The sequence below is a fragment of the Scyliorhinus torazame genome, chromosome 3, assembly GCF_047496885.1.
Source record: "Scyliorhinus torazame isolate Kashiwa2021f chromosome 3, sScyTor2.1, whole genome shotgun sequence".
NCBI classification, from domain to species: domain Eukaryota; kingdom Metazoa; phylum Chordata; class Chondrichthyes; order Carcharhiniformes; family Scyliorhinidae; genus Scyliorhinus; species Scyliorhinus torazame.
Window position 1 is genome coordinate 27,913,669 of NC_092709.1, and position 18,113 is coordinate 27,931,781.

Here is an 18,113-nt window from a genome sequence, read left to right on the forward strand (position 1 = left end):
AATAAAGTGACCCCCCACCCCACAAGTTGCTGCTGCCATTGACCAATGTCTACCGCTCTGCCAGGAAGTCTAAGAACGGTTGCCACCGCCTAAAGAACCCTTGTACCGACCCTCTCAAGGCGAATTTCACCCTCTCCAACTTAATAAAACCCGCCATATCGTTGATCCAGGATTCCACGCTTGGGGGCCTCGCATCCTTCCACTGAAGAAGAATCCTTCGCCGGGCTACCAGGGACGCAAAGGCCAGAATTCCGGCCTCTTTCGCCTCCTGCACTCCCGGCTCCTCTGCCACCCCAAATATTGCGAGCCCCCAGCCGGGTTTGACCCTGGATCCTACCACCCTCGACACCATCTTCGCTACGCCCTTCCAAAATTCCTCCAGCGCTGGGCATGCCCAGAACATATGGGTGTGGTTTGCTGGTCTCCCTGAGCACCTAACACACCTGTCCTCACCTCCAAAAAACCGACTCATCCTTGTCCCGGTCATGTGTGCCCTGTGCAGCACCTTAAATTGTATGAGGCTGAGCCTCGCGCACGATGAGGAAGAGTTCACCCTCCCCAGGGCATCTGCCTACGTCCCTTCCTCAATTTCCTCTCCCAACTCCTCCTCCCACTTATCTTTTACCTACACCACCGAGGCCTCCTCCTCCTCCTGCATCACCTGGTAAGTTTCCGTGATCTTCCCCACTCCCACTCATCCCCCCGAGAGCACCCTGTCCTGTACTGTGTGTGGCCGTAGCCGCGGGATTTCCACTACCTCCCGTCTGGCAAACGCCCTTACCTGTAAGTACCTGAAGGTATTCCCCGGGGGGAGCCCGTACTTCTCCTCCAGCTCACCCAGGCTCGCGAACTTCCCATCCACAAACAGGTCCCCCAACCTTCGTATCCCTGCCCTGTGCCACCCCGAAAACCCTCCACCTGTTCCTCCCACAGGGTCCGCCACATACAGCAGCAGGTCATCCGCATAAAGTGACAGCCTATTCTCCTCCCCACCATGCACCAACCCCCTCCAGTTCCTCGACTCTCTCAGTGCCATAGCCAGGGGTTAAATCGCCAGTGCGGAGAGCAGGGGGGATAAGGGACACCCCTGTCTCGTCCCTCGGTGCAACCGAAAGTACTCGGACCTCCTCCTGTTTGTGGCCACACTCGCCATCGGGACCTCATACAACAGCCTAACCCACCTGACAAACCCCTCCCCAAACCGAACCTCTTCAGCACCTCCCACAGGTACCCCCACTCTACCCTATCGAAGGCTTTCTCAGCGTCCATCGCCACCACTATCTCCACCTCCCCCTCCCTCACCGGCATCGTGATAACGTTCAAAAGCCTCCGCACATTCGCGTTCAACTGTCTCCCCTTCACAAACCCCGTCTGGTCTTCATGGATGATCTGCGGCACACAATCCTCAATCCTCGTGGCTAAGACCTTCGCCAGCACCTTGGCATCTACATTTAGCAAGGAAATCGGTCTGTAAGACCCACACTGCAGGGGATCCTTGTCCCGCTTCAGGATCAAGGAGATCAGTGCCTGGGACATCGTCGGGGGCAAAGCCCTCCCTCCCTTGCCTCATTGAAGGTCCTAACTAACAGCGGGCCCATCAGGTCCATACATTTTTCTAGAATTCGACCGGGAAACCGTCCGGCCCCGGTGCCTCCCCCGCCTGCATGCTTCCTATCCTTTTGATCAGCTCCTCCAACCCAATCAGGGCCCCCAGTCCCGCCACCAGTCCCTCTTCCACCTTTGGAAACCTCAATTGGTCCAGGAAGCGGCCCATCCCTCCCTCCTCCCGTGGGGGCTCGGATCGGTACAATTCCTCGTAGAAGTCCCTGAAGACCCCATTGATGCCAGCTCCACTCCGCACCACACTCCCTCCCCTGTCCTTAACTCCCCCGATCTCCCTAGCTGCGTCCCGCTTCCGAAGCTGATGCGCCAGCATCCGGCTTGCCTTTTCCCCATACTCATAAATCGCCCCCTGGGCCTTCCTCCGCTGCACCTCCACCTTCCTGGTGGTCACCAGGTCGAATTCGGCCTGGAGGCTACGCCTCTTCCTCAACAATCCTTCCTCGGGCTCCTCCGCATACCTCCTGTCTACCCTCACCATCTCCCCCACCAGACTCTCCCTCTCCCCCTGCTCCCTCAGCTCCTTGTGAGCCCTAATGGAGATCAGCTCTCCCCTCACCACCGCGTTCAGTGCCTCCCATACCATCCCCACTCAGACCTCCCCGTTGTTATTGGTCTCCAGGTACCTCTCTATACTTCCTCGGACCCGCTCGCTCACCTCCTCGTCCGCCAACAGCCCCACCTCCAAGCGTCATGGCGGGCGCTGGTCCCTCTCCTCCCCATCTCCAAGTCCACCCAATGCGGGGCGTGGTCCGAAATGGCTATTGCCAAATACTCAGTATCCTCTACTCTCGCTATCAACGCCCTACTCAAGATAAAAAAGTCGATTTGGGAATAAGCCTTATGGACATGTGAGAAGAATGAAAATTTCCTAGCCCCCGGCCTTGCAAATCTCCAAGAGTCCACCCCTCCCATCTGGTCCATAAACCCCCTCAGCACTCTAGCCGCCGCCGGCTTCCTACCTGTCCTAGACCTGGAGCGATCCAGTGCCGGATCCAGCACCGTGTTAAAGTCTCCCCCCATTATCAGGCCCCCCACTTCCAAGTCTGGGATCCGACCCAACATACGCCGCATAAAACCCGCATCGTCCCAGTTCTGGGCATACACATTGACCAGTACCACCCTCTCTCCCTGCAACTTACCACTTACCATTATGTACCTGCCCCCATTATCTGCCACAATGCTCGACGCCTCAAACGACACCTTCTTTCCCACCAAGATCGCCACCCCTCGATTTTTGGCATCCAGCCCCGAGTGAAACACCTGACCTACCCACCCTTTCCTCAATCTTACCTGGTCTGCCACCTTCAGGTGTGTCTCCTGAAGCAAAACCACATCCGCCTTGAGCCCCTTCAGGTGCGCGAACACGCGGGCCCGCTTAACCGGCCCATTCAGTCCCCTTACATTCCAGGTTATCAGCCGGATCAGGGGGCTACCCCCCCCCCCCCCCGCGGCCGACTAGTCATGACCCCTCCTCGGCCAGCCACGCGCCCGCACCCCACACCCGGCCCGTTCCCCACAGCGGCATACCCCTGTCTCGACGCCCCCCCCCCCAGTCGCGCCAGCTCCTCCTTGACCATAGCAGCAGCAGCTCGATCCCCCGCCCACCCACCCCCCCGGCTAGGACCATTCTAGCTGATTTACTCCCCCCATTGCACTTCCGCAAGTCAGCTGACTCCTGCTGACCCCGGCCACTCCTGTCTCTCCTTCGACTCCTCCCATTGTGTGGCACACCCTCCTCTCCCATCCCCGCCCATAGGCTCTCCCCCTCCTCCTTCTGTTCTAAGCGCGGGAAACATCCCTCGCTTCCCCTCCCCGGCCCCGCCCCCTCCAGTCTTCAGCGCGGGAAAAAGCCCGCGCTTTCCACCTACCAGGCCCCACCACCTCTGATAGTCATAGTCATGGAATTTACAGTGCAGAAGGAGGCCATTCAGCCCATCGAGTGGCACCGGCTCTTGGAAAGAGCACCCTACCCAAGGTCAACACCTCCACCCTATCCCCATAACCCAGTAACCCCACCCAACACTAAGGGCAATTTTGGACACTAAGGGCAATTTATCATGGCCAATCCACCTAACCTGCACATCTTTGGACTGTGGGAGGAAACCAGAGCACCCGGAGGAAACCCACGCACACACGGGGAGGATGTGCAGACTCCGCACAGCCAGTGACCCAAGCCGGAATCGAACCTGGGACCCTGGAGCTGTGAAGCAATTGTGCTATCCACAATGCTACCGTGGTGAATCTGATGCAGATCCTTTTACAGGCCCGGTCCCCTCACCCCTGACTCGGGCCTCCCCCTACCCCGCAGGGCCCCATCTCACTTCCAAGAGCCCCCCCGACCAACCCAACCAAAACAGTGCCCAACCCGCCCCAGCCACCCTCACCGACCCAAAAGAGAAAAAACACAAAGAAAACGAAGCCCGGAGCAATACTAAGGCCCACCCCTCGAAACAAAAATAAACATAGTATATCAACCGCAGTCCCCAATCGCCCATCCCGACCCTCAATCTGTGTCCAACTTCTCGGCCTGAACAAAGGCCCACGCCTCCCCCGGAGACTCAAAATAATGATGCCGGTCCTTGTAGGTAACCCACAGTCGCGCCGGCTGCAACATGCCAAACTTCACCCCCTTCCTGTGCAGCACCGCCTTCGCTCGATTGTACCCGGCCCTCCTCTTCGCCACCTCCGTACTCCAGTTCTGATATATCCGAACCTCCGCGTTCTCCCACCTGCTGCTCTTCTCCTTCTTGACCCACCTGAGCACACACTCCCGATCGACGAACCGATGGAACCTCACCAGCACCGTCCGCGGAGGCTCGTTAGCCTTGGGCCTCCTCGTCAGCACTCTATGGGCCCCTTCCAGCTCCAGGGTCCCCTGGAAGGACCCCGCTCCCATCAGCGAGTTCAACATGGTGACCACCTAGGCCCCCATGTCCGGCCCCTCCAGCCCATCCGGGAGGCCCAGAATCCGCAGATTCTTCCGCCTCGACCGATTCTCCATCTCCTCGAACCGCTCCTGCCATTTCTTGTGGAGCGCCTCATGCGCCTCCACCTTTACCGCCATGCCTAAGATCTCGTCCTCATTGTCAGAGATCTTTTGTCGAGCCTCACGGATCGCCACTCCCTGGGCCGTCTGTGTCACCAGCAGCTTATCAATCGACGCCTTCATCGGCTCTAGCAGGTCCGTTTTAATCTCTCTGAAGCAGCGCTGGATACCCTCCAGCTGCTCTTCCGCCCACTGCATCCACGCTGCCTGGTCTCCGCCCGCCGCCATTTTGTCCTTCTTCCCTCGCACCTTCTTCGGGTCCACCACCACCTTTTGTGTCGCCCCGCTCCTAGTTGAAGCCATATACTGACGGGGAGCTGTTGTAGACTCCTTCCCACACCGGGAAACATCGAAAAAGTGCTGTTAGGGGGCCTGAAAAGAGCCCAAAGGTCCGTTTTTGCGGGAGCTGCTGAATGTGCGACTTAGCTCCGCATAGCCGCAACCGGAAGTCCAAACTTCCAAGAGACTTAACACCTTTAAACAGTCTCACATCAGGTTAAAGGATATATATATTTTCTGTAGAATGGCAGAGATATATTAACTTGGGTGACTTCAGCTCCAGCACCTTGCTTTCTTCATGCAGCTCTCTGGAAACCCACAGACACATCCACGCTGCTTTCTCAAACCTGGCGTTCTCCCTTCCAGCAGATCACAGCAAACCAGAACTTCTCAAGCTGCTGTCTCAAACTGTCTTTCTACTTTTAAACTGCTCTCAGCAAAACCACCCAAGCACTTTTTAGCTGCTCTCAGCAAAACCAGCCAGGCACTTTCAAACTGCAAAAATGGCTGAACTGAGCTGAGCTCCACCCACTCTATGGCATCACTGTTTTCTTAAAGGTACATTGCTTAAACATCCAGTTCTTAAAGGCACTCTCGCATGACACCTCCCCCCAAGAAAAAAAAAACCCATCAACTTCAAGATGGTTTCATTTTTCACTTTTGCACCATCCACTAAGAAATGCACACAGTAAAAATATTTTTGCGTTTCACAAAAAAAAACACACGCAAACAGGTATAATAATATAGTCCATTTTTCTTTGTTCTTCTTCCTCCAACTAAAATCCTTCTCGATTGACAGTCGCTTTGAACAAAGTCTCTGCACAATCCATCCATTCCTCTACTCCTCGGCATTTCTCTTCAGAATCAGATAATTTAGTTCAATCTGACCACAGAGCCCCTTGCAATTCTCCAATACAGGAGCATTGGTGATCACAGCTTTCAGGCAGTCAAATGCCTGTTGAAAGTCCGCTGTCCATTGAAATTTTTTAGGTTTCTTTAGCAAGTCCATCAGTGGAGTAATCACGCCATTAAACTTTTGCACAACTGTTCGATCAAAGCCATTCATGCTAAGAAATCGCATTATTTCCCTTCGTCTTGAGGGTATCGGAAACTCCGCAAGGAAAGTGATTTGCGCTTCTCCAAATTCAATTTCGGCTAGGTTCATCACCAAACCCGCTGCCTGAAGTCGATCAAAGAACTCCATACGATGCTTTAAATGTTCTTTCCATGTCTGGAAGTTGTAAATAAAAGCAGATTGTCCCACTTTCTCCATGCAATCCTTCAATGGTGGGACAGGATAAGAGTCCGTTCTTGTAATTGCATTCACCTTTCTATAGTCCACACACAACCGTTGGGTACTGTCTGGTTTAGGTACCATCACTATGGATGAGCTCCATTGGCTGCAACCCGCTTCAATTGTGCCATTCTTCAGCATACTCTCAATCTCTCTGTTAACCTGTGCCAATTTTTAAGGGTTAAGTCTATATGGATGTTGTTTGATCGGAACAGCATTTCCCACATCTACATCATGTATAGCCATTTTAGTCCTTCCCAATATATCTCTACAAACTTACCCATGTGATATCAATAACTCTTTCAGGTCAGTTCGTTTTTCCTCTGGAAGGTAACTTAGCAATTCATCCCAATTTTTAAGAACATCCTCATTTTCCAATTTAATTTGAGGTATGTCAAATTCACAGTCATCTGGATTTGGTTTGTCACTTTGAGCTAGAATCATTAAAACATCCTTTTCCTCTCCTTCCCTTTCAAAGTACCTTTTAAGCATATTCACATGACATACTCGGCGAGTCTTCCTTCTATCTGGCGTTTTTACCACATCTTTATGTAGTCCAGGTCAATAAAAATGTTTCTGGATTTTAGCTTGAGTTTTCCTTATTCCCAAATGACCTCCCACTGGTACCTCATGTGCAACTCGCAACACCTCCTTTCTATACTCTACCGGAAATACTTGATGAACTTCTGCCCACTTTTCATCCACCTGCATATGTACAGGTCTCCATTTTCTCATCAAGACATAATTTTTACAGTAATAACACTGGGATACTCTCAGATTCCTCTTCCGTATATGCTTTCTGATATATCCGTTTTATTTCTACATCTTTCTGTTGTAACTCTGCCAATTTTCCTGAACTAAAAATATCCGCCTCATCCTCCACCTGTTCTTGCTCTTTTTCAACCATCTGATCAAAAATCGTTTCTGATAATTGCACTTCAACTTCATCTTCACTCTTTGTTTTCTCCTCTTGTCTTAACCTGTGACTTTGCGACCTTGTTACTACACAATCCGGAAAAATCCCAGGATATTCTTCCTTCAACACTTCAGTTGACTGATTTTCCACTGGCTTATCAACCACAGTAGGCCTCACTCCCACCTGCGATCCTGCTATATCATTACCCAAGATAAACTGTGTTCCTGGACAAGATAGTTTATCTATTACTCCTACTACCACTTCACCATTCTTCACTGGACTTTCCAACCTTACCTTATATAATGGAATGCTACTCCTCTCATCCTGAATTCCACATATCACCACCTTTTCTGGCAACATTCTTCCCAAACTACATAATTCCTCATCTCTTACCATTAAAGATTGACTAGCCCCTGTATCTCTTAAAATTGTGACTTCTTTACCTGCTCCTCCTGATACACATGAGTAAACTTTACCCACACAAGTAAATTCTTTAAAGACATCTGGCACCTTCTTAACAATTACTTCTTGAACAGGCTGTACAATCATTTGCACCTCCTTCATTTCCCTTGGGCTTTCCTTTGCCACTCTAACAAATCCCACTGTCTTATCCTGTTTTACCACATCAGCCTTCCCAGTGCTTTTCTTCAACCACCAACACTGTGACTTTACATGGCCTAGTTTATTACAGTGAAAACATCTGAAACTTTTCATTTCTTTTCCACCCTCCTGGATTTCTTTTTTAATCTGAGGTACACTCTCTTTATTGTCTCCCATCAGATCACCTTTATCTTTACCACTTGAGTATTTCTCATGTCCCCAGTTTCTATACCTCACCGGCTGAAACTGATGTTGGAAACCAATCTTTGATTTATGAACTAATTCATAATCATCTGCCATTTCCACTGCTAATTTTGCAGTTTTAACCCTCTGTTCTTCCACATGAGTTCTCACTACATCAGGAATTGAATTTTTAAACTCTTCCAAAAGTATAATTTCTCTGAGAGCTTCATACGTTTGGTCTATTTTCAAAGCACTTATCCACCTATCAAATTTACTCTGTTTGAGCCTTTCAAACTCCATGTATGTTTGACCAAATTCTTTCCTTAAATTTCTAAACCTTTGTCTGTAAGCTTCAGGCACTAGCTCATATGCACTTAAGATGGATTTCTTCACCTCCTCATACGTTCCAGATACCTCCTTCCAGTAATGATGCAAACACTTCACTAGCTCTACCTACCAGCTTTGTTTGAATCAGTAACACCCACATGTCCTGTGGCCATTTCATTTGTTTAGCTACCTTCTCAAATGAAATGAAAAAGGCTTCCACTTCCTTCTCGTCAAACTTTGGCAATGCTTGGACATATTTAAATAGATTCCCACCACGCCTTCGACTATGACGCTTTTTTTCACTATCCTCATCCATCTCCTCCAACTGTACGTGTCCCTTTACGTCTGTCAATTTTAACTGATTGTCATGTTTCATGGCCATTTTCTGAAGTTCAAACTCCCTCTCTTTATCTTTTTCCCTGATCTGTATCTCCCTTTCTTTTTCTTTTTGTTCTGCTAGGGCTATTCTTTCTTTTCTCCTTTCTTCTCTCTCCTTTTCTTTTTCCTCTCTCTCTTTTTTTCTTTTTCCTCTCTCTCACTCTCGTATGCCAGCCGCTTTAATTCTTTCTCATGTTCCATTTTTTTAAATTTGCAACTGAATTTTTGCCATTTCCAATGAGTCAAACTCTATCTCAGGCAACTATAAATGCTTAACCACCACCATAATTACCTCATCTTTTTGCATTTTGTCAGGTAATGTTAACTGCAATGTTCTTGCCAAATCTAACAGTCTGCTTTTCGTTTCTGTCCGTAAAGTACTACGTGTGACATTCTCCACCCCAAAAAACTTCTGAGCCTCTGAAAGAGCCATTGTTCACAACACTCTCCCCACTTAAACTAAAATACCACACCGGAAAAGCAACAATCCTTCACTGTCTTTAAGTTCACAAAAGCCAATCCAGTAGCTAGACTTTTATTCCCCTCGAGCCCCCAATTGTTATGGGCTAGGCGCTTTCAAAACCCCAAAATGTATCATGGAGTTCAACCGACCTCTTCCTTTAATGTATTTGTTGCTTTTCCTAGCACATGGCTTTTTCCCTCGGTGTGGGATTACAATTATGGACACGTGGGTTTTTAAACACAAAACACTGTTTATTCCATGAACTCAACTTAACCTGTTGAACATAGAATTTACAGTGCAGAAGGAGGCCATTCGGCCCATCGAATCTGCACCGGCCCTTTGGAAAGAGCGCCGCCCTTAAGCCCCAAACCTCCACCCTATGCCCGAAACCTAGTAGCCCCATCTAATCATTTTGAACACTAAGGGCAATTTAGCATGGCCAATCACCTAACCTGCACATCTTTAGGCCGTGAGGGCAACACGGGTGGTGCAGTGGTTAGCACTGCAGTCTCACACCTGTGAAGCAACCGTGCTAACCACTGTGCTACCGTGCTGCCCTGGTAGGACACCAGGGGTATCTCCTGTCTTCTTCGGAGTAGTGGCATGGGATCTTTTACGTTCACTCAAGCTGGCAGATCAGGCCTCAGCTAAGTACCTCCAAAGGTTCAGCCCTCAGTACTGAACTGGGGTCTCTGCCTTAATGCCTCCACTCAAGCCCTGGAGTGGGATTTGAACCTAGAACCTTACGATTCAAAGACAAGAATGCTACCAACTGAGCCACAGCTGATGCCTACACACGTGAAGCTTTTTTCCCCAACTTTTCCCTTCTAGTTTTATATTTTGCCTTCCGTGTTCAAGAGTACTCTCATAGTTGAGCCTTTGTTCCCTATGCCCCAGAAAACGTTGATTCTTCCCATGATACCTTGGCAACAAATGGGCAAGCTATTTTCAGATTCGCTCAGGTATTGTTTCTATCTCATCCCTACATCACATCCCGATATTGAGAGAAGTACATTTGCCGGGTAGCAGAGCTGGAGCAGAGAATGGGATTGACTGCATTGCTGTTCAGAGAGATGTCATGGATTTTGATGGGCTGAATATCCTCCTTCTAGGCTGCAGAAATTCTCTGATGATGCCAAAAATTGCTTCAGCTTTGCATTTAAATACAATGAGTAATATAGGTGTGGAAAATGTAGCTTCCAATAAACTGAGAAACATGTTCCAAGACATTTCACCCCAACGTGAATAAGCTAAGAATAATTAATGAGTAGATATGTTCCTTCAAACTTCCAAGAGACTTAACACCTTTAAACAGTATCACATCAGGTTAAAGGATATATATATTTTCTGTAGAATGGCAGAGATATATTAGCTTGGGTGACTTCAGCTCCAGCACCTTGCTTTCTTCATGCAGCTCTTTGGAAACCCACAGACACACCCACGCTGCTTTCTCAAACCTGGCTTTCTCCCTTCCAGCAGATCGCAGCAAACCAGAACTTCTCAAGCTGCTGTCTCAAACTGCCTTTCTACTTTTAAACTGCTCTCAGCAAAACCACCCAAGCACTTTTTAGCTGCTCTCAGCAAAACCAGCCAGGCACTTTCAAACTGCAAAATCAAACTGGCAAAATGGCTGAACTGAGCTGAACTCCACCCACTCTATGACATCACTGTTTTCTTAAAGGTACATTGCTTAAACATTTAGTTCTTAAAGGCACTCTCGCATGACATAAGTGTCAATGATATTATAGCGGAGTTGTATATAGGTTAGATCAGGTGAAGATGTTAGATTTCCTTCCTTAAAGGACATTGGTGAACTAGATAGGCTTTTACGATAAAAAGCATCACGGTAGCACAGTGGTTAGCACCGTTGCTTCACAGCGCCAGGGACCCGGGTTTGATTCCTCTCACAAGTCACGAAACATGTGCTGTCAGGTGAATTGGCCATTCTGAATTCTCCCTCTGTGTACCGATCAAGCGCCGGAATGTGGCGACTAGGGGATTTTCACAGTAACTTCATTGCAATGTTAATGTAAGCCTACTTGTGACACTGATAAAGATTATTATTGCATTACAATCACTGATAATTTCATGTTCACCATCAATGAGACTAGCTTTCAATTAGAGGTTTTATTCCAATTCTCTCTAGTGGTACACTCAGGCAGTCTACCCTGCTCTTACCACCAGCCATTGATGTGTTGGAAGGATTTGCAGGTTGACACACTCAATCTGTTTGGCCACGTTGTGAATGCATATTCCTTGACCGTCGGTCCTGGGGTGGGACTCGAACCCGGGGCTTCTGCCTTAGAGGCAGGGACGCTCCCAATGCCCATTGACTTCCTCCAGATTGCATTGCCATGTTAGCCTTTGAACCCAAGTCCCTAAGGCTTTAGCCTGGGCCTCTGGATTATTAGTTCAGTGATATTTCCACTATGCCACTCTCTCCCCGTAATATCAGATAAAGGGTGAGATTCTCTGTTCCCCGACGCCGATTTCATAATCAGCGATTGGGTGGAGAATCCCTTTTGATGCTGAAATTGGGGGGGAGGAGCCTGTTTGATGCAGGTTCCGTATGCTCCACCCCCTCCGAAACGGCATCATCGCAGCGCGCGCTGCACACCGTTGGACGGCCTCAGTGCGTCATCTGAAGGCCTCCCCCTGATGCTCTGCCGCCGATGGGCCAGGTTCATGACGGCGCGGTTCACTTCTGGTCTCAGCCGTGTGGGATCCAGCCGTGACGGCTGCGGACTGTGTTGGGTGGGAGCCATGCTGCTGGCTGGGGGGGGAGGGGGGTGGGCTTCTATGTGGGCTGGGGGTACTGGTGGGGGGGTGGCTAGGGGATGGCCAGGGAGTGGCCAGTGGGGGCACTACCTGGCAGGTCGGGTCCGCGCACAGCCGGCGCCATGTTTTACGGCGCGACCGCTGCAGGTCGTCGCAGTGCACATGCGCAGCCACGGACCCTACCATTCTCCGGCCGTCTATTTTGTGGAGGCTGGGAGTTTTACATGGCCTGGCTGCTAGCCCCTCACCGGCCGTACTTGTATAGGCATCAGGTGAGGGGGCGGCGCTGATTCTTTTCCACGTAAAACGTCACGGACCCCCCACACTTAGCCACAGAATTGGAGACTCTGGCCCAAAGTTCTTTCGAAGATGAACTGAATGGTTTCATTCTGTGCCGTATCTTTCTATGATTCTATAATTACAACTGCTTGTTTTTTGCTCTTGCTTAATGAGAAAATTATCTTCACCCGTTTAAGGTCAATGGCTACATATCTACTTATTAATTATTCTTAGCTTATTCATGTTGGGGTGAAATGTCTTGGAACATGTTTCTCAGTTTATTGGAAGCTACATTTTCCACACCTATATTACTCATTGTATTTAAATGCAAAGCTGAAGCAATTTTTGGCATCATCACAGAATTTCTGCAGCCTAGAAGGAGGATATTCAGCCCATCAAAATCCATGACATCTCTCTGAACAGCAATGCAGTCAATCCCATTCTCTGCTCCAGCTCTGCTACCCGGCAAATGTACTTCTCTCAATGTCGGGATGTGATGTAGGGATGAGATAGAAACAATACCTGAGCGAATCTGAAAATAGCTTGCCCATTCATTGCCAAGGTATCATGGGAAGAATCAACGTTTTCTGGGGCATAGGGAACAAAGGCTCAACTATGAGAGTACTCTTGAACACGGAAGGCAAAATATAAAACTAGAAGGGAAAAGCTGGGGAAAAAAGCTTCACGTGTGTAGGCAGCAGCTGTGGCTCAGTTGGTAGCATTCTTGTCTTTGAATCGTAAGGTTCTAGGTTCAAATCCCACTCCAGGGCTTGAGTGGAGGCATTAAGGCAGAGACCCCAGTTCAGTACTGAGGGCTGTACCTTTGGAGGTACTTAGCTGAGGGCTGATCTGCCAGCTTGAGTGAACATAAAAGATCCCATGCCACTACTCCGAAGAAGACAGGAGATACCCCTGGTGTCCTACCAGGGCAGCGTGGTAGCACAGTGGTTAGCACGGTTGCTTCACAGGTGTGAGACTGCAGTGCTAACCACTGCACCACCCGTGTTGCCCTCACGGCCTAAAGATGTGCAGGTTAGGTGATTGGCCATGCTAACTTAGTGTTCAAAATGATTAGATGGGGCTACTAGGTTTCGGGCATAGGGTGGAGGTTTGGGGCTTAAGGGCGGCGCTCTTTCCAAAGGGCCGGTGCAGATTCGATGGGCCGAATGGCCCCCTTCTGCACTGTAAATTCTATGTTCAACAGGTTAGCTGCTCGTTACCATGTTGCTGTTTGTGGGAGTGTGCTTTGCACAGAGTGGCTGCCATGTTTTCAGGATGATAACAATGGCTACACTTCAAAAAGTACTTCATTAGTGTAATGTCCTTTGAGACACCCAGTGGTCGTGAAAAATCTTTAATTTTATTCACTGCAATTGCATTCAAAAGCTCCTGCTTTGGAGGAGTTGAGCTGAGTTATCCAAGTTGAATGGAATTAATAAGATTCAAGCTGAAAAGGTAATCCCAGATATGATAACCAGGTCACAGGATTACATCAAGAGGATTGAAATCATCTCCAAGCACATTTTTGAAAACAACAGTTGAAATATCATCACTAATTGCACCTTCTATTGGTAGTTTGTATTTTCATTTTATTTTTATTGCACATTCTATTGCCAGCTTGGTCACCAGATACTGCATTTGACATTCCACGGGTTGTAGAAATTAAGTGGAAATGGATCATTTAAGGCTAATTAGAGTTCACTACTGTTAGATATGCCGTGGCCCAGTCTGCAAATAGATTTACCTCGAAAAACCGCAGTTCATTAACCAGTGAGTGTTACACAAAAGCTCTTCTTTGGGGTTTATTTTGGTATTTAGGTGGCACTACCTTTATAAACACACCAAGACCTGTTCATCCATTACCCTTATGCTTGCTGGACAGCATTGACTCCCAGTAAACCATCATCTCATCCTCATATTCAAATCCCTCCATGGCTTCATTCCCCCTTACCCCTCTAACCCTTTCCAACCTACAAACCACAAGAATTCTGTACTTCTACAACCAGGGCCTCTGGTGAATTCACGACTCTCTTCCCCCATCATTGGTGTCAGCCCTTCAGTTGCCGAGGCCCCAATCTCAGGAATTATTGGGCATGTTAGAGTACTGGTTATGTTACAGGCCTAGTAATCTGGAGACCTGGACTAATGATCCAGGCACATGAGTTTAATTCCCATCACTACAGGTGGGCAAGTTAAATGCAAATAATTCAAACAAGTATGGAGGGTGGCATGGTGGTTTGCGCTGCTGCCTCACGGCGCCGAGGACCCGGGTTCGATCCCGGCCCCGGGTCACTGTCCGTGTGGAGTTTGCACATTCTCCCCGTATCTGCGTGGGTCTCACCCCCACAACCCAAAGATGTGCAGGGTAGGTGGATTGACCACGCTAAATTGCCCCTGAATTGGAAAAAATAACGAAATAAAGAAAGAAAACAAATCTGGAACAAATAGTTAGTATCAATGATAATGACGATAAAACTATCAGATTGTTGCAAAAACCCATCTTGTCACTAATGTCCATCGGGAAAGGAGATCAGCTCTACTTATCCAGTCTGGTCTCTATATGATTCCAGACTCACATGACTCTTAACTACCCTCTGAATCGTCCCAACAAGCAAGCATGCCTATTCAAAAAAAGTGACTCAAGTGCAGTTAAGGGCTGGCAATGAGTCTTTGCCTTTCCTGCGACCTCCACATCCTGTGAATGGATAGAATTAAAACCCTCTCTCTCTCCTATTTTGATGCCCGTAGAATCAACTTCCTATGCCCAAATTTAAGTCACCCTGACCCAATAACTCCTTCTATCTCAGTATCAACTTTTGTCTGATTACACTTCAAGGAAGTGCCTTAGGACACTTACCAATGAGAACGTCACTGTGCAAATATAAATTCTTATTCATGAAGTACCACAATATTTGTGTTCAAATTAAAACAAATGAGGTCAAAATGTTCACTGAAGATATCTAAGGTTTAATGATAAACATTTCTTCTCAGTTTAAGCGTACAAAATTCATTCTGCAAACTTTTATCAACTCATGCGTATTTCAGTTCCTTCATTTATCAAATGCTCAAATTTAGATACACAGTTAGAGAAAGTCATTTAAATCTTAATTCCGCCTGTCGCATTGGACTGGGTAATCCCATAAATTAGCTGGCTCTGGCAGGCCAAACCATAGGCAGGCATAAAATAAAGCTATGTAGAATCCCTACGCTGCAGAAGGAGGCCATTTGGCCCATCAAGTCTGCACCGACCCTCTGAAAGAGCACCCGACCTAGGCCTATTCCCCAACCTATCCCTGTAACCCATCTGACCTTATAGATAATGAGGGACAATTTTGAATGGCCAATCCACCTAACCTGCACATCTTTGGACTGTGGGAGGAAACCAGAGCACTCGGAGGAAACCCACACAGAGAGCCTACAAAATCCACATAGTCGCCCGAGGTTGGAATTGAATCCAGGTCCCTGGCGCTGTGAGGCAGCAATGCTAACCACTGTGCCACTATGCCATCCTTAGCAGAATGACATTGACTGTAAGTCATCCCAGTGCATCAAAAATCCTCATCCTTTCATTTTTTATTAATGTTTACTCCTAAGGCAAGAAACGTTTTGAATCATCATTGACTGAATCAGAGATCGTTCTTTCAAATATTCACCTTGTTGACATTTTTTCAAACCTACCTGAGCGACATTCTGGACATTTATAGTTTTCTTGGTCTGCGCAACGCTTCCTACAATCCCCATATCCAGTGGGAAAACAATCTCGTGATCAGGATGAACCAAGCAATCTTCCATGACGGCATCCTTGTGAATGTTGAACAGCCTGGTGGCTAGCTCCCCTATGCCATTCCTTTGCCGGTACATGAACAGACTCATTCGGTCCGCATGGATCAGGAAAGTAAGCCTTCGTAAAATTTTGAACACCACCTTTTCCATGTTTACACTCTCTTGCATATCTCGGATAAGCTCAAAGAGAATTTCGCTCTCCTCCACCTGGCCAAATTCCTGAAAAGTCGTGATATTGGCAGAGTCCGCCCCCCCTCTCATCTGAGCGGCAGCTTCTGGGCGAAGATTCTTCCCAAAGTACTGCTTGACAAATTCAGGATTAGAGTCCATGAATTTTTCTGCAGCTTCCCTGTTCATGTTGGCGACTTTGGTTGGTTCGAGTACCGCACTACTAAATCTGATAGATTTAGTCGACCGTGGTGAATATTGTACACCAGGTTCACAATAACTGCCCCAGATCTAGCTCATTGTAGCGCTTTTACAAACACAGAATCTGCTTTGCTCACATTCTACTGTCATCAGCAAAGTATGTTCCTAATACTGTTGAAGGTGAACTGTTGAGCGTGTAGATTGTCTCAGAGAAACCTATCATGTGACACAGTAACAGCCAATCCTAGTCCCACCTCTTACCAGATCTTTAAGTAGAGAAGATCCCTCCGAGGTGACTAATTCAAACCAGCTTTTATGTTGGGTTAGCGGAGGTAAATCTTAACTATAAAAGCATCTCTATATTCTTGTTATTGTGTCTTGTTGGTGTTTCCTATTATAGTGCACAGACACCCCTTAAAGCTCTTTTTTCATTCTTTGCTATTTAAATCTCCCATTAACAGAGAGGCTTTCTTATTTCTTCTACACTAATAATAAATGTGAGCCTGAAAGAAATCATGACATCTAGCTGTAACTTTATCATAAAAACTAAATACTGCAGACATTGGAGATCGGGGGCTGGATTCTCCGATTTGGAGACTATGTCCCCACGCCAGCGTGGGAACGGTGGTGTTTTACGCCAGGAAAACTGGAGCAAAATGGCCAGTGATTCCACCTTTTGCTGGGGGCTAGCAGGGAGGCAGCGTAGAGCACCTGGCTCTAGCTGCCGATACGGCCCTGAGCAGTTCCGGGTCTGTGGCCGCGCATGTGCAGAGCGGAAGCCTGCAGCGGCCGTGCCGTGCTTCATGGCGGCTGCACTCGCAGACCTGGCCCGCGAAATAGACCCCCCATTCGGCCGGCTCATGCTCCCCGGACCGCTGCCCCACAGTCCCCGCAGCCCCGAATGTGTCCACCCCTATCCGCGGATCGGTCCTCCCCCGACTGTGGTGGCGCTGGACTGAGTCCGCAGCCACTACGCTGAGTTCCCGACGGGCGAGACCACCGTGTCCCGCGCAGTGGGGAACTCGGCCGGTCAGGGGCGGAGCACCAGGGGCAGGCCTCAGGCAATGTCCTAAGGCCGTGGATACGTGACGCAGCGCACTCTCTGAGTATGCTGCTTTGGCAGGGATGGAGCATCGTGAGGTAGGCGGACAAATGTTAAAGTCTGCTTTTGGGCAATTTAAGTGGGGTGTTTCTTGATGGCTGCAGTGCCAGGAAACAACCTGTTATTTAACGGCACGCTGTCATTTTCTTTGGCCTTGGGGAATCTCTCGCCGTCGAGGCCACACATAATAGGGATTTCTTGCTGGTGAGCTGATTTCGCCAACAGGACCAGCTGTTCGCAGGTTGGGGAGCCATTTTGCCCAGTAGCCCAACCTCCCTCCTACCCCCCACCTTACAAGCCCCTCCCCCCGCTTAGTCAAGCCCCACTCGCCCCCCAACCTTATTGAGAACCCTGGAAACTCTACCCCACCCCTCTCCAATTGGAAAGGCTCCCCTGAGTCCGATCCCTGGCTGATGCCAACCTGGCACTCGGGAACCTTGGCACTGCCAGCCTGACAGCGTCAAGGTATCCAGGTGCTGGGGGAGTGCCAGGGTACCACCATGCCTTTTCCCCAACCACCTGAGGGTCTGTAATGGCCTGCGAGACCCCCGATGTGCCATTACGCCTGGTCCTCGTTTGTGTGGATCAGTTATAAACTGCACCCTGGGGATGCCTCAGGCACCGGGTGAATCTAGGTATTTAAATGAGCCGTTGGACTCATTTAAATATGCAGATCTGGATCTTGTCCAGGGA

At 48.7% G+C, this 18,113-nt stretch overlaps 1 protein-coding gene across 1 annotated transcript in view; it reads right to left on the reverse strand.

Annotated features, from left to right (window-relative positions):
• LOC140408367 (rod cGMP-specific 3',5'-cyclic phosphodiesterase subunit beta-like) overlaps window positions 1–16,470 on the reverse strand; it is a 93,551-nt gene extending 77,081 nt beyond the window's left edge. Inside the window, exon 1 of the mRNA XM_072495468.1 lies at window positions 15,845–16,470. Coding sequence (XP_072351569.1) covers window positions 15,845–16,306 — 462 coding nt within the window. The 5' untranslated portion in view covers window positions 16,307–16,470. The remainder of the gene's footprint in view (window positions 1–15,844) is intronic.
• Between the last annotated feature and the right edge of the window lie 1,643 nt (window positions 16,471–18,113).